We start from the raw sequence: 15,729 nt of genomic DNA on the forward strand, positions 1-15,729 counted from the left end.
ATTCTTTGGGGCTTTTCCCAAATCATAGGCAGAACCTCATTTTCGCGCCGGTGTTGCGCACTTGTTTTTGAGAGGCATGACATGCAGTCGCATGTGAGAGGAGCTCTGATACTTAGAAAAGACTTTCTGAAGGCGTCATTTGGTATCGTATTCCCCTTTGGGCTTGGTTGGGTCTCAGCAAAGCAGATACCAGGGACTGTAGAGGGGTTAAAGTTAAAAACGGCTCCGGTTCCGTTATTTTAAGGGTTAAAGCTTCCAAATTTGGTGTGCAATACTTTTAAGGCTTTAAGACACTGTGGTGAAAATTTGGTGAATTTTGAACAATTCCTTCATGTTTTTTCGCAATTGCAGTAATAAAGTGTGTTCAGTTTAAAATTTAAAGTGACAGTAACGGTTTTATTTTAAAACGTTTTTTGTACTTTGTTATCAAGTTTATGCCTGTTTAACATGTCTGAGCTACCAGATAGACTGTGTTCTGAATGTGGGGAAGCCAGAATTCCTATTCATTTAAATAAATGTGATTTATGTGACAATGACAATGATGCCCAAGATGATTCCTCAAGTGAGGGGAGTAAGCATGGTACTGCATCATTCCCTCCTTCGTCTACACGAGTCTTGCCCACTCAGGAGGCCCCTAGTACATCTAGCGCGCCAATACTCCTTACTATGCAACAATTAACGGCTGTAATGGATAATTCTGTCAAAAACATTTTAGCCAAAATGAACACTTATCAGCGTAAGCGCGACTGCTCTGTTTTAGATACTGAAGAGCATGACGACGCTGATAATAATGGTTCTGAAGGGCCCCTAACCCAGTCTGATGGGGCCAGGGAGGTTTTGTCTGAGGGAGAAATTACTGATTCAGGGAACATTTCTCAACAAGCTGAACCTGATGTGATTACGTTTAAATTTAAGTTGGAACATCTCCGCATTCTGCTTAAGGAGGTATTATCCACTCTGGATGATTGTGACAAGTTGGTCATCCCAGAGAAACTATGTAAAATGGACAAGTTCCTAGAGGTCCCGGGGCTCCCAGAAGCTTTTCCTATACCCAAGCGGGTGGCGGACATTGTTAATAAAGAATGGGAAAGGCCCGGTATTCCTTTCGTCCCTCCCCCCATATTTAAAAAATTGTTTCCTATGGTCGACCCCAGAAAGGACTTATGGCAGACAGTCCCCAAGGTCGAGGGAGCGGTTTCCACTTTAAACAAACGCACCACTATACCCATAGAGGATAGTTGTGCTTTCAAAGATCCTATGGATAAAAAATTAGAAGGTTTACTTAAAAAGATGTTTGTTCAGCAGGGTTACCTTCTACAACCAATTTCATGCATTGTCCCTGTAGCTACAGCCGCATGTTTCTGGTTCGATGAGCTGATAAAGGCGGTCGATAGTGATTCTCCTCCTTATGAGGAGATTATGGACAGAATCAATGCTCTCAAATTGGCTAATTCTTTCACCCTAGACGCCACTTTGCAATTGGCTAGGTTAGCGGCTAAGAATTCTGGGTTTGCTATTGTGGCGCGCAGAGCGCTTTGGTTGAAATCTTGGTCAGCTGATGCGTCTTCCAAGAACAAGCTACTTAACATTCCTTTCAAGGGGAAAACGCTGTTTGGCCCTGACTTGAAAGAGATTATCTCTGATATCACTGGGGGTAAGGGCCACGCCCTTCCTCAGGATCGGCCTTTCAAGGCAAAAAATAAACCTAATTTTCGTCCCTTTCGTAGAAATGGACCAGCCCAAAGTGCTACGTCCTCTAAGCAAGAGGGTAATACTTCTCAAGCCAAGCCAGCTTGGAGACCAATGCAAGGCTGGAACAAGGGAAAGCAGGCCAAGAAACCTGCCACTGCTACCAAGACAGCATGAAATGTTGGCCCCCGATCCGGGACCGGATCTGGTGGGGGGCAGACTCTCTCTCTTCGCTCAGGCTTGGGCAAGAGATGTTCTGGATCCTTGGGCGCTAGAAATAGTCTCCCAAGGTTATCTTCTGGAATTCAAGGGGCTTCCTCCAAGGGGGAGGTTCCACAGGTCTCAGTTGTCTTCAGACCACATAAAAAGACAGGCATTCTTACATTGTGTAGAAGACCTGTTAAAAATGGGAGTGATTCATCCTGTTCCATTAAGAGAACAAGGGATGGGGTTCTACTCCAATCTGTTCATAGTTCCCAAAAAAGAGGGAACGTTCAGACCAATCTTAGATCTCAAGATCTTAAACAAGTTTCTCAAGGTTCCATCGTTCAAGATGGAAACCATTCGAACTATTCTTCATTCCATCCAGGAAGGTCAATTCATGACCACAGTGGATTTAAAGGATGCGTATCTACATATTCCTATCCACAAGGAACATCATCGGTTCCTAAGGTTCGCATTCCTGGACAAGCATTACCAGTTCGTGGCGCTTCCTTTCGGATTAGCCACTGCTCCAAGGATTTTCACAAAGGTACTAGGGTCCCTTCTAGCTGTGCTAAGACCAAGGGGCATTGCTGTAGTACCTTACTTGGACGACATTCTGATTCAAGCGTCGTCCCTTCCTCAAGCAAAGGCTCACACGGACATTGTCCTGGCCTTTCTCAGATCTCACGGATGGAAAGTGAACGTGGAAAAGAGTTCTCTATCTCCGTCAACAAGGGTTCCCTTCTTGGGAACAATAATAGACTCCTTAGAAATGAGGATTTTTCTGACAGAGGCCAGAAAAACAAAACTTCTAGACTCTTGTCGGATACTTCATTCCGTTCCTCTTCCTTCCATAGCGCAGTGCATGGAAGTGATCGGTTTGATGGTAGCGGCAATGGACATAGTTCCTTTTGCGCGCATTCATCTAAGACCATTACAACTGTGCATGCTCAGTCAGTGGAATGGGGACTATACAGACTTGTCTCCGAAGATACAAGTAAATCAGAGGACCAGAGACTCACTCCGTTGGTGGCTGTCCCTGGACAACCTGTCACAAGGGATGACATTCCGCAGACCGGAGTGGGTCATCGTTACGACCGACGCCAGTCTGATGGGCTGGGGCGCGGTCTGGGGATCCCTGAAAGCTCAGGGTCTTTGGTCTCGGGAAGAATCTCTTCTACCGATAAATATTCTGGAACTGAGAGCGATATTCAATGCTCTCAAGGCTTGGCCTCAGCTAGCGAGGGCCAAGTTCATACGGTTTCAATCAGACAACATGACAACTGTTGCGTACATCAACCATCAGGGGGGAACAAGGAGTTCCCTAGCGATGGAAGAAGTGACCAAAATCATTCTATGGGCGGAGTCTCACTCCTGCCACCTGTCTGCTATCCACATCCCAGGAGTGGAAAATTGGGAAGCGGATTTTCTGAGTCGTCAGACATTGCATCCGGGGGAGTGGGAACTCCATCCGGAAATCTTTGCCCAAGTCACTCAGCTGTGGGGCATTCCAGACATGGATCTGATGGCCTCTCGTCAGAACTTCAAAGTTCCTTGCTACGGGTCCAGATCCAGGGATCCCAAGGCGGCTCTAGTGGATGCACTAGTAGCACCTTGGACCTTCAAACTAGCTTATGTGTTCCCGCCGTTTCCTCTCATCCCCAGGCTGGTAGCCAGGATCAATCAGGAGAGGGCGTCGGTGATCTTGATAGCTCCTGCGTGGCCACGCAGGACTTGGTATGCAGATCTGGTGAATATGTCATCGGCTCCACCTTGGAAGCAACCTTTGAGACGAGACCTTCTTGTTCAGGGTCCGTTCGAACATCCGAATCTGGTTTCACTCCAGCTGACTGCTTGGAGATTGAACACTTGATCTTATCGAAGCGAGGGTTCTCAGATTCTGTTATCGATACTCTTGTTCAGGCCAGAAAGCCTGTAACTAGAAAGATTTACCACAAAATTTGGAAAAAATATATCTGTTGGTGTGAATCTAAAGGATTCCCTTGGGACAAGGTTAAGATTCCTAAGATTCTATCCTTCCTTCAAGAAGGATTGGAAAAAGGATTATCTGCTAGTTCCCTGAAGGGACAGATTTCTGCCTTGTCTGTGTTACTTCACAAAAAGCTGGCAGCTGTGCCAGATGTTCAAGCCTTTGTTCAGGCTCTGGTTAGAATTAAGCCTGTTTACAAGCCTTTGACTCCTCCTTGGAGTCTCAACTTAGTTCTTTCAGTTCTTCAGGGGGTTCCGTTTGAACCCTTACATTCCGTTGATATTAAGTTATTATCTTGGAAAGTTTTGTTTTTAGTTGCAATTTCTTCTGCTAGAAGAGTTTCAGAGTTATCTGCTCTGCAGTGTTCTCCTCCTTATCTGGTGTTCCATGCAGATAAGGTGGTTTTACGTACTAAACCTGGTTTTCTTCCAAAAGTTGTTTCTAACAAAAACATTAACCAGGAGATTATCGTACCTTCTCTGTGTCCGAAACCAGTTTCAAAGAAGGAACGTTTGTTGCACAATTTGGATGTTGTTCGCGCTCTAAAATTCTATTTAGATGCTACAAAGGATTTTAGACAAACATCTTCCTTGTTTGTTGTTTATTCCGGTAAAAGGAGAGGTCAAAAAGCAACTTCTACCTCTCTCTCTTTTTGGATTAAAAGCATCATCAGATTGGCTTACGAGACTGCCGGACGGCAGCCTCCCGAAAGAATCACGGCTCATTCCACTAGGGCTGTGGCTTCCACATGGGCCTTCAAGAACGAGGCTTCTGTTGATCAGATATGTAGGGCAGCGACTTGGTCTTCACTGCACACTTTTACCAACTTTTACAAGTTTGATACTTTTGCTTCTTCTGAGGCTATTTTTGGGAGAAAGGTTTTGCAAGCCGTGGTGCCTTCCATTTAGGTGACCTGATTTGCTCCCTCCCTTCATCCGTGTCCTAAAGCTTTGGTATTGGTTCCCACAAGTAAGGATGACGCCGTGGACCGGACACACCTATGTTGGAGAAAACAGAATTTATGTTTACCTGATAAATTACTTTCTCCAACGGTGTGTCCGGTCCACGGCCCGCCCTGGTTTTTTTAATCAGGTCTGATAATTTATTTTCTTTAACTACAGTCACCACGGTACCATATGGTTTCTCCTATGCAAATATTCCTCCTTAACGTCGGTCGAATGACTGGGGTAGGCGGAGCCTAGGAGGGATCATGTGACCAGCTTTGCTGGGCTCTTTGCCATTTCCTGTTGGGGAAGAGAATATCCCACAAGTAAGGATGACGCCGTGGACCGGACACACCGTTGGAGAAAGTAATTTATCAGGTAAACATAAATTCTGTTTTCTGTACTTTTTTCTGCTATCAGGGTTAGTTATCCATTGCTAATGGGGGCAATCCTTTGCTAAAATTATGTATTTACCATAAAAGATTGATGTTATAGTTTCTCAGTTTATTAGTTCTCAACTGTCATAACCTTTTTCTGTGCTTCTTAAAGGCACAGTACGTTTTCATATTATTTGTAAATTACTTTGAAAAGTATTTCCAAGTTGCTAGTTTAATTGCTAGTGTGTTAAACATGTCTGATTCAGAGGAATATCTCTGTGCTATATGTGCTAAAGCCAAAGTGGAGCCCAATAGAAATTTATGTACTAATTGCATTGATGCTACTTTAAATAAAAGTCAATCTGTACAAATTGAACATATTTCACCAAACAACGAGGGGAGAGTTATGCCGACTAACTCGCCTCACGTGTCAGTACCTGCATCTCCCGCTCGGGAGGTGCGTGATATTGTAGCGCCGAGTACATTGGGGCGGCCATTACAAATCACATTACAGGATATGGCTAATGTTATGACTGAAGTTTTGGCTAAATTACCAGAACTAAGAGGTAAGCGTGATCACTCTGGGGTGAGAACAGAGTGCGCTGTTGATAATAGGGCCATGTCTGATACTGCGTCACAGTATGCTGAACATGAGGACGGAGAGCTTCAATCAGCAGGTGACGGTTCTGATCCCAATAGAATGGATTCAGACATTTCTAATTTTAAGTTTAAACTCGAAAACCTCCGTGTACTGTTAGGGGAGGTTTTAGCAGCTCTAAATGATTGTAACACCGTTGCAATCCCAGAGAAATTATGTAGGCTGGATAGATACTATGCGGTACCGGCGAGTACTGACGTATTTCCTATACCTAAGAGGCTTTCAGAGATAATTGCTAAGGAGTGGGATAGGCCCGGTGTACCCTTTTCCCCCCCTCCTGTGTTTAGAAAAATGTTTCCAATAGACGCCACCACACGGGACTTATGGCAGACGGTCCCTAAGGTGGAGGGAGCGTTTTCTACTCTGGCTAAGCGTACCACTATCCCGGTGGAGGATAGCTGTGCTTTTTCAGATCCAATGGATAAAAAATTAGAGGGTTACCTTAAGAAAATGTTTGTTCAACAAGGTTTTATATTGCAACCCCTTGCATGTATTGCGTCTGTCACGGCCGCGGCCGCTTTTTGGTCCGAGTCCCTGGAAGAGACTCTTGACTCAATAACTATAGATGAGATTTCAAACAAGCTTAAGACACTTAAGCTAGCTAATTCATTTATTTCGGATGCCGTAGTACATTTAACTAAACTTACGGCCAAGAATTCCGGATTCGCCATTCAGGCACGCAGAGCACTGTGGCTAAAATCCTGGTCAGCTGACGTTACTTCTAAATCTAAATTACTTAACATACCTTTCAAAGGGCAGACCTTATTGGGGCCCGGGTTGAAAGAAATTATCGCTGACATTACAGGAGGTAAGGGCCATGCCCTGCCTCAAGACAAAGACAAACCTAAGGCTAGATAGTCTAATTTTCGTTCCTTTCGGAATTTCAAAGCAGGAGCAGCATCAACTTCCTCTGCACCAAAACAGGAAGGAGCTGTTGCTCGCTACAGACAAGGCTGGAGACCTAACCAGTCCTGGAACAAGGGCAAGCAGGCCAGGAAACCTGCTGCTGCCCCTAAGACAGCATGAATTGAGGGCCCCCGATCCGGGAACGGATCTAGTGGGGGGCAGACTTTCTCTCTTCGACCAGGCTTGGGCAAGAGATGTCCAGGATCCCTGGGCGTTAGAGATCATATCTCAGGGATACCTTCTGGACTTCAAATCCTCTCCCCCAAAAGGGAGATTTCATCTGTCAAGGTTGTCAACAAACCAAATAAAGAAAGAGGCGTTTCTACGCTGTGTACAAGATCTTTTACTAATGGGAGTGATCCATCCGGTTCCGCGGTCGGAACAAGGACAAGGGTTTTACTCAAATCTGTTTGTGGTTCCCAAAAAAGAGGGAACTTTCAGGCCAATCCTGGATTTAAAAATCCTAAACAAATTCCTAAGAGTTCCATCGTTCAAAATGGAAACTATTCGGACAATCTTACCCATGATCCAAAAGGGTCAGTACATGACCACAGTGGATTTAAAGGATGCTTGCCTTCCTAGACAGGCATTACCAGTTTGTAGCTCTTCCATTCGGATTGGCTACGGCTCCAAGAATCTTCACAAAGGTTCTGGGTGCTCTTCTGGCGGTACTAAGACCGCGAGAAATTTCGGTAGCTCCGTACCTAGACGACATTCTGATACAAGCTTCAAGCTTTCAAACTGCCAAGTCTCATACAGAGTTAGTACTGGCATTTCTAAGGTCGCATGGATGGAAGGTGAACGAAAAGAAGAGTTCCCTCTTTCCACTCACAAGAGTTCCCTTCTTGGGGACTCTTATAGATTCTGTAGAAATGAAGATTTACCTGACAGAAGACAGGTTAACAAAGCTTCAAAATGCATGCCGTGTCCTTCATTCCATTCAACACCCGTCAGTAGCTCAATGCATGGAGGTGATCGGCTTAATGGTAGCGGAAATGGACATAGTACCCTTTGCACGCCTACATCTCAGACCGCTGCAATTGTGCATGCTAAGTCAGTGGAATGGGGATTACTCAGACTTGTCCCCTACTCTGAATCTGGATCAAGAGACCAGAAATTCTCTTCTATGGTGGCTTTCTCGGCCACATCTGTCCAGGGGGATGCCATTCAGCAGGCCAGACTGGACAATTGTAACAACAGACGCCAGCCTACTAGGTTGGGGCGCTGTCTGGAATTCTCTGAAAGCTCAGGGACAATGGAATCAGGAGGAGAGTCTCCTGCCAATAAACATTCTGGAATTGAGAGCAGTTCTCAATGCCCTTCTGGCTTGGCCCCAGTTAACAACTCGGGGGTTCATCAGGTTTCAGTCGGACAACATCACGACTGTAGCTTACATCAACCATCAGGGAGGGACAAGAAGCTCCCTAGCAATGATGGAAGTATCAAAGATAATTCGCTGGGCAGAGTCTCACTCTTGCCACCTGTCAGCAATCCACATCCCGGGAGTGGAGAACTGGGAGGCGGATTTCCTAAGTCGTCAGACTTTTCATCCGGGGGAGTGGGAACTTCATCCGGAGGTCTTTGCCCAAATACTTCGACGTTGGGGCAAACCAGAGATAGATCTCATGGCGTCTCGACAGAACGCCAAGCTTCCTCGTTACGGATCCAGATCCAGGGATCCGGGAGCGGTTCTGATAGATGCTTTGACAGCACCTTGGACCTTCGGGATGGCTTATGTGTTTCCACCCTTCCCGATGCTTCCTCGACTGATTGCCAGAATCAAACAGGAGAGAGCATCAGTGATTCTAATAGCGCCTGCATGGCCACGCAGGACTTGGTATGCAGATCTAGTGGACATGTCATCCTGTCCACCTTGGTCTCTACCTCTGAAACAGGACCTTCTGATCCAGGGTCCCTTCAAACATCAAAATCTAATTTCTCTGAAGCTGACTGCTTGGAAATTGAACGCTTGATTTTATCAAAACGTGGTTTTTCTGAGTCAGTTATTGATACCTTAATACAGGCTAGGAAGCCTGTTACCAGAAAGATTTACCATAAAATATGGCGTAAATACTTATATTGGTGCGAATCCAAGAGTTACTCATGGAGTAAGGTTAGGATTCCTAGGATATTGTCTTTTCTACAAGAAGGTTTAGAAAAGGGTTTATCCGCTAGTTCCTTAAAGGGACAGATTTCAGCTCTGTCCATTCTTTTACACAAACGTCTGTCAGAAGTTCCGGACGTTCAAGCTTTTTGTCAGGCTTTAGCTAGGATCAAGCCTGTGTTTAAAACTGTTGCTCCACCATGGAGTTTGAACTTAGTTCTTAATGTTTTACAGGGTGTTCCGTTTGAACCCCTTCATTCCATTGATATCAAGCTGTTATCTTGGAAAGTTCTGTTTTTAATGGCGATTTCCTCGGCTCGAAGAGTCTCTGAGTTATCTGCCTTACATTGTGATTCTCCTTATCTGATTTTTCATTCAGACAAGGTAGTTCTGCGTACTAAACCTGGGTTCCTACCTAAGGTGGTCACTAACAGGAATATCAATCAAGAGATTGTTGTTCCATCTTTGTGTCCTAATCCTTCTTCGAAGAAGGAACGTCTGCTACACAATCTAGATGTAGTCCGTGCCCTGAAATTTTATCTACAGGCAACTAAGGATTTTCGACAAACGTCTTCCCTGTTTGTCGTTTATTCTGGTCAGAGGAGAGGTCAAAAAGCTTCGGCTACCTCTCTCTCTTTTTGGCTTCGTAGCATAATACGGTTAGCCTATGAGACTGCTTGACAGCAGCCTCCTGAAAGAATTACAGCACATTCTACTAGAGCTGTGGCTTCCACTTGGGCCTTTAAGAATGAGGCTTCTGTTGAACAGATTTGCAAGGCTGCAACTTGGTCTTCTCTTCATACTTTTTCCAAATTTTACAAATTTGACACTTTTGCTTCTTCGGAGGCTGTTTTTGGGAGAAAGGTTCTTCAGGCAGTGGTTCCTTCCGTATAAAGAGCCTGCCTGTCCCTCCCGTCATCCGTGTACTTTGGCTTTGGTATTGGTATCCCAGAAGTAATGATGACCCGTGGACTGACCACACTTAACAGGAGAAAACAAAATTTATGCTTACCTGATAAATTCCTTTCTCCTGTAGTGTGGTCAGTCCACGGCCCGCCCTGTTTTTTATGGCAGGTCTATAAAAAAATTTAAATTATACTCCAGTCACCACTGCACCCTTTGGCTTCTCCTTTCTCGTTGGTTCTTGGTCGAATGACTGGGTGTGACGTAGAGGGGAGGAGCTATATAGCAGCTCTGCTGGGTGAATCCTCTTGCACTTCCTGTTGGGGAGGAGTTAATATCCCAGAAGCAATGATGACCCGTGGACTGACCACACTACAGGAGAAAGGAATTTATCAGGTAAGCATAAATTTTGTTTTTATGATTACATCAAGGCTCACGGATTATACTTTATTGGTTTAAGCTCAACTGGAGCTTTTTTTGTAAGTATATTAAGATTTGTATAGGTTGAACTCGATGGACATTTTTTTCCAACCTTATCTACTATGTTACTCTATATATGTGTGTGTGTGTATGTATATGCCATCTTGTTGTTTCCTAAATTTGAAATTATGTTTGCAGTCTTTTTCTTAATTTTATTTTAATCTGAGAAAATAATTGGGGGCCTAAAGTTATTTTTAATATTGTTCTGCTACAGGGTCAGTAGTGGAAAAGGGGTCACTAGTGTGATTGTCGACAAGCCAAAAGAGGAAGATGATGATGAGGATTTTGTGGTGGAAGAAGCTTCCCATCAGATCCCAGATATGCCTGGAATGGAACTGGTAAGTGGTACCAAATCCACAGATTACAGAATGTGTCTGTCATTTCTGTGACAATCTCTTTTTGGTGTGAAAGTCAGTGACAATAACATTTTATTTTCCAGGAGCCAGAGCTGAATCTGCCGGATGATGAGAAGCATGGTGAGATTGAGATGGGTTTTCCTCAATAAATTTCACAACTTTCTCCATCCATTTTGGACTTTTTAAAACATTTGAGATCCTAAGTCATGCTTGCAACAAGGCATAGGTCTTCTAGACCCTATTTTCTGTATTTCACGTGTGTATGCCGTTTTGTTTTGCTCCACCTCATCCTAGTTTATCCTAGATCTGTTTGCAGTTCTTCACCCTGTCATGGTTTTAATTACACTATGAAGTTGATCCCTGTTTGTAACCAACACTTTATTGTTTGCACCTCTGTGTGTACTGCACATTTTTAGCTCTCGACTGGCTTATATATATGGGTAAAGCAGCCACTCTATGTCAAGAAGCAAAGATATCCACCTGCATACCCAACATTTAACCCTGTATTTACAAGCATCCATAACCTTAACAACCCCCATCATGAGTCCTTTCTTTATCTCTTTTTACAGGTGGACTTGTCAAGAAAATCCTAGAGACAAAAAAAGATTATGAGACACAGGCAGATGGAACCAGTAATAAGGTAAGTATTGTGTGTACCTGAACAGATGACTACAACAGTCTGGACGTGGACATTACTTGAGCATTGGACAGAGAAGGACAGAGCCACACTTTCAGTCATTCTATAGTTAGTTTCTTATTACACAAGGGAGAAATATTCTTACCAGCTGTATATTATCTCCACCTCAGTTCAAAGCTTACTATCCCTAGTTTACTCTCTAGGAGACGTTGCTGCTGTCAGATGCCAGTAGGAGAAAGGAGAAAGATATTGTTGCCAAGGAGATTGAGAGGTTACGTGCATCAATCCAGACACTGTGCCGTAGTGCTCTACCACTGGGCAAAATCATGGACTATATTCAGGAGGATATGGACACCATGCAGAACGAGCTACAGACTTGGAGACAGGAGAACCGTCATCATGCTGAAGTGCTGCTCAGAGAACAGAGGTACTAGCAGGATAGATGGAAAGTGGTGCAATCTTTATTTCTCTTGTTAAGTGTATCCAGTCCACGGATCATCCATTACTTATGGGATATTCTCCTTCCCAACAGGAAGTTGCAAGAGGATCACCCAAGCAGAGCTGCTATATAGCTCCTCCCCTCACATGTCATATCCAGTCATTCTCTTGCAACTCTCAACATAGAAGGAGCTCGGGAGAGGACTGTGGTGTTTTATACTTAGTTTATTTCTTCAATCAAAAGTTTGTTATTTTTAAATGGCACCGGAGTGTGCTGTTTATCTCAGGCAGTATTTGGAAGAAGAATCTGCCTGCGTTTTTCTATGATCTTAGCAGAAGTAACTAAGATCCATTTGCTGCTCTCACACATTCTGAGGAGTGAGGTAACTTCAGAGGGGGAATGGCGTGCAGGTTTTCCTGCAAATAAGGTATGTGCAGTAAAATATTTTTCTAAGGAATGGAATTGACTAAGAAAATACTGCTGATACCGAAGTAATGTAAGTACAGCCTTAAATGCAGTAATAGCGACTGGTATCAGGCTTCTTAATAGAGATACATACTCTCATAAAAATGTGTTTTAAAACGTTTGCTGGCATGTTAATTGTTTTTTTAACGTACATTGGTGATAAAACTGTAATGTTAGTATAGCCTTAAATGCAGTGAAAGCGACTGGTATCAGGCTGATTAATAGAGATACATACTCTTATAAAAATGTGTTTTAAAACGTTTGCTGGCATGTTTAATCGTTTTTTGACATATGTTTGGTGATAAAACTTATTGGGGCCTAATTTTTTCCACATGGCTGGCTTAAATTCTGCATAGAAACAGTTAACTGAGGCTCCCCACTGTTGTAATATGAGTGGGAGGGGCCTAATTTAGCGCTTTTTGCGCAGTTAAAATTACAAAATGAATCATCCAGATTCCCTCAGCAGTCCCATGATTACTACAGGACATCTCTAAAGGGCTAAAAAAGACTTCCAAAATCGTTTATAGGGAAGGTAATCCACAGATCAGCTGTGGCAGTTTTGTTGTGTCTGTTTAAAAACGTCTGTCATTTTTTTTTTATCTGTTTTTTGCATTAAGGGGTTAATCATCCATTTGCAAGTGGGTGCAATGCTCTGTTACCTTATTACATATACTGTAAAAATTTCGTTTTATTTACTGCCTTTTTTCACTGTTTTTCAAATTTGTTTCTCTTAAAAGCACAGTAATGTTTTTTATATTTGCTTGTTAACCTGATTTAAAGTGTTTTCCAAGCTTACTAGTCTCATTATTAGTCTGTTCTAACATGTCTGACATAGAGGAAGCTCTGTGTTCATTATGTTTAAAAGCCATGGTGGAACCCCATCTTAGAATGTGTACCAGATGTACTGATTTCATGTTAAACAATAAAGATCATTTTTTGTCTTTAAAAACATTATCACCAGAGGATTCTGTCGAGGGGGAAGTTATGCCGACTAACTCTCCCCACGTGTCAGACCCTTTGACTCCCGCTTTAGGGACTCACGCTCAAATGGCGCCAAGTACATCAAGGGCGCCCATAGCGTTTATTTTACCAGAAGGATTCTGTCGAGGGGGAAGTTATGCCGACTAACTCTCCCCACGTGTCAGATCCTTCGACTCCCGCTTCAGGGACTCACGCTCAAGTGGCGCCAAGTACATAAAGGGCGCCCATAGCGTTTATTTTACAAGACATGGCAAGGTTGTGAATAATACACTGGCAGCGGTATTAGTCAGACTACCTGAAATTAAAGGAAAGCAAGATAGCTCTGGGGGTAGTTACAGAGCATACAGACGCTTTAAGAACCATGTCTGATACTGCCTCATAATATGCAGAAGCTGGGGAGCTTCGGTCTGTGTGTGATATTTTTGACTCAGGGAAGATGATTTAACCTGATTCTGATATTTCTACATTTAAAATGTATGCTTGAGAACCTCCACTTGTTGCTCAGGGAGGTTTTAGCTGCTCTGAATAACTGTGTGCAATCGCAGTGCCAGAGAAATTGTGTAGACTGGATAAATACTATGCAGTGCCGGTGTGTACTGATGTTTTTCCAATACCTAAAGAGGTTTACTAAAATTATTAATTAGGAATGGGATAGACCAGGTGTGGTGTTCTCTTCCCCTCCTATTTTTAGAAAAATGTTTGTAATAGTGGCCACCACACGGGACTTATGGCAGACAGTTCCTAAGGTGGAGAGAAGAGTTTCTACTCTAGCTAGCGTACCACTTATCCTGTCAAGGACAGTTGTGCTTTTTTAGATCCAATGGATAACAAAATAAGAGGGTTACCTTAGGAAAATGTTTATTCAACAAGGTTTTATCCTGCAGCCCCTTGCATGCATTGCTTTTGTCACTGCTGCTGCAGCGTTCTGGTTTGAGTCTCTGGATGAGGCTTTTCAGGTAGCGACTCCATTGGATGAATACTTGACAAGCTTAGGGCACTTAAGATAGCCAATTCCTTGTTTCTGATGCCTTGTTTTTATTGACTAAACTAACGGCTAAGAATTCTGTTTTTTTACTATGCTGGCGCGCACAGCGCTATGGCTTATATTATGGTAAGCTACTTAATTTCCCTTCAAGGGGCAGACCCTATTCGGCCCTGGTGTGAAGGAGATTATTGCTAATATCTCTGAAGGAAAGGGTAATGCCCTTCCTCAGGACAGGTCCAAATCAAGGGCCAAAAAGTCTAATTTCGTGCTTTTCGAATCTTCAAGGCAGGCGTGGCATCAATTTCCTCTAAGGCAAATTAAGAGGGAACTTTTGCTCAGTCCAAGACGGTCTGGTGACAACCGGACCTGGAACAAAGATAAGCAGGCCAAGGAGCCTGCTGCTGCCTCTAAGACAGCATGTAAAACGGCTCCCTATCCGGTAAAGGATCCTGTAGGGGGCAGACTTTCATCTTTCGCCCATGCGTGGGAGAGAGAGAGAGGCCCAGGACCCCTGGGCATTGGAAATTATATCCCAGAGATGTCTTCTGGTTTTCAAAACTTTTTCCCCCAAATAAAGGGGAGATTTCACCTTTCACAGTTATCTGCAAACCGGATAAAGAAAGAGACATTCTTACACTGTGTACAAGACCCATCCAGTTCCAGGGGAGGAACAGGGATAGAATTTTTACTCAAATCTGTTTGTGGTTCCCAAAGAGAGGAAACCTTCAGATCTATTTTGGATCTAAAGATCTTAAACAAATTCCTTAGAATTCCATCATTTAAGTTGGAAACTATTCGTACCATCTTAACTATGATCCAGGAGAGTCAATAGAGGACTACAATGGATTTGAAGGATGCTTATCCTCACATTACGATGCATAAAGATCACCATCGTTTTTCATGTTTGCCTTTCTAGACAGGCATTACCAGTTTGTAACTCTTTCCTTTGGGTTAACTACAGCCCCAAGAATCTTTATGGAGGTTCTGGGGTCGCTTTGGCGGCCCTTAGGCCGCGGGGCATAGAAATGGCCCCTTATTTAGACGACATCCTGTTACAGGCGTCAAACATCCAAGTTGCCAAGTCTCATACGGACGTAGTACTGGCATTTCTGAGATCGTATGCGAAAGTGAACAAGGAAAGAGTTCTCTATCCCCAATCTCAAGGGTTTCCCTCCTAGGGATTCTGATAGATTTTGTAGAAATTAAAATTTACCTGACGGAGTCCAGGTTGTCAAAGTTTCTAAATTTCTGCCGTGTTCTTCATTACATCCGCGCCCTTTGGTGGCTCAGTACAGGAATGTAATCGGCTTAATGGTAGCGGCAAGGGACATAGTTTTGTTTGCACGCCTACATTTCAGACCGCTGCAACTATGCATGCTTAGTCAGAGGAACGGGGATTACACAGATTTGTTCTCCTGTTAAATCTGGACCAAGAGATCAGAGGTTCTCTTCTCTGGTGACTATCTCGGGTCCATCTGTCCAAGGGTATGACCTTCCGCAGGTCAGATGGGACAATTGTTACAACAGATGCCGGCCTTTTAGGTTGGGATACAGTCTGGAACTCCCTGAAGGCTCAGGGACAGTGGACTCAGGAGGAGACCCTCCTTCTAA

The 15,729-nt window shown here is 43.7% G+C and overlaps 1 protein-coding gene across 1 annotated transcript in view; it reads left to right on the forward strand.

Annotated features, from left to right (window-relative positions):
* TRAF3IP1 (TRAF3 interacting protein 1) overlaps positions 1-15,729 on the forward strand; it is a 197,170-nt gene that overhangs the window by 169,817 nt on the left and 11,624 nt on the right. Inside the window, exons 11-14 of the mRNA XM_053698884.1 lie at positions 10,470-10,593; positions 10,695-10,731; positions 11,181-11,251; positions 11,452-11,675. Of these exons, the coding sequence (XP_053554859.1) occupies positions 10,470-10,593; positions 10,695-10,731; positions 11,181-11,251; positions 11,452-11,675 (456 nt within the window). The remainder of the gene's footprint in view (positions 1-10,469; positions 10,594-10,694; positions 10,732-11,180; positions 11,252-11,451; positions 11,676-15,729) is intronic.

Source organism: Bombina bombina, chromosome 1, assembly GCF_027579735.1.
Source record: "Bombina bombina isolate aBomBom1 chromosome 1, aBomBom1.pri, whole genome shotgun sequence".
NCBI classification, from domain to species: domain Eukaryota; kingdom Metazoa; phylum Chordata; class Amphibia; order Anura; family Bombinatoridae; genus Bombina; species Bombina bombina.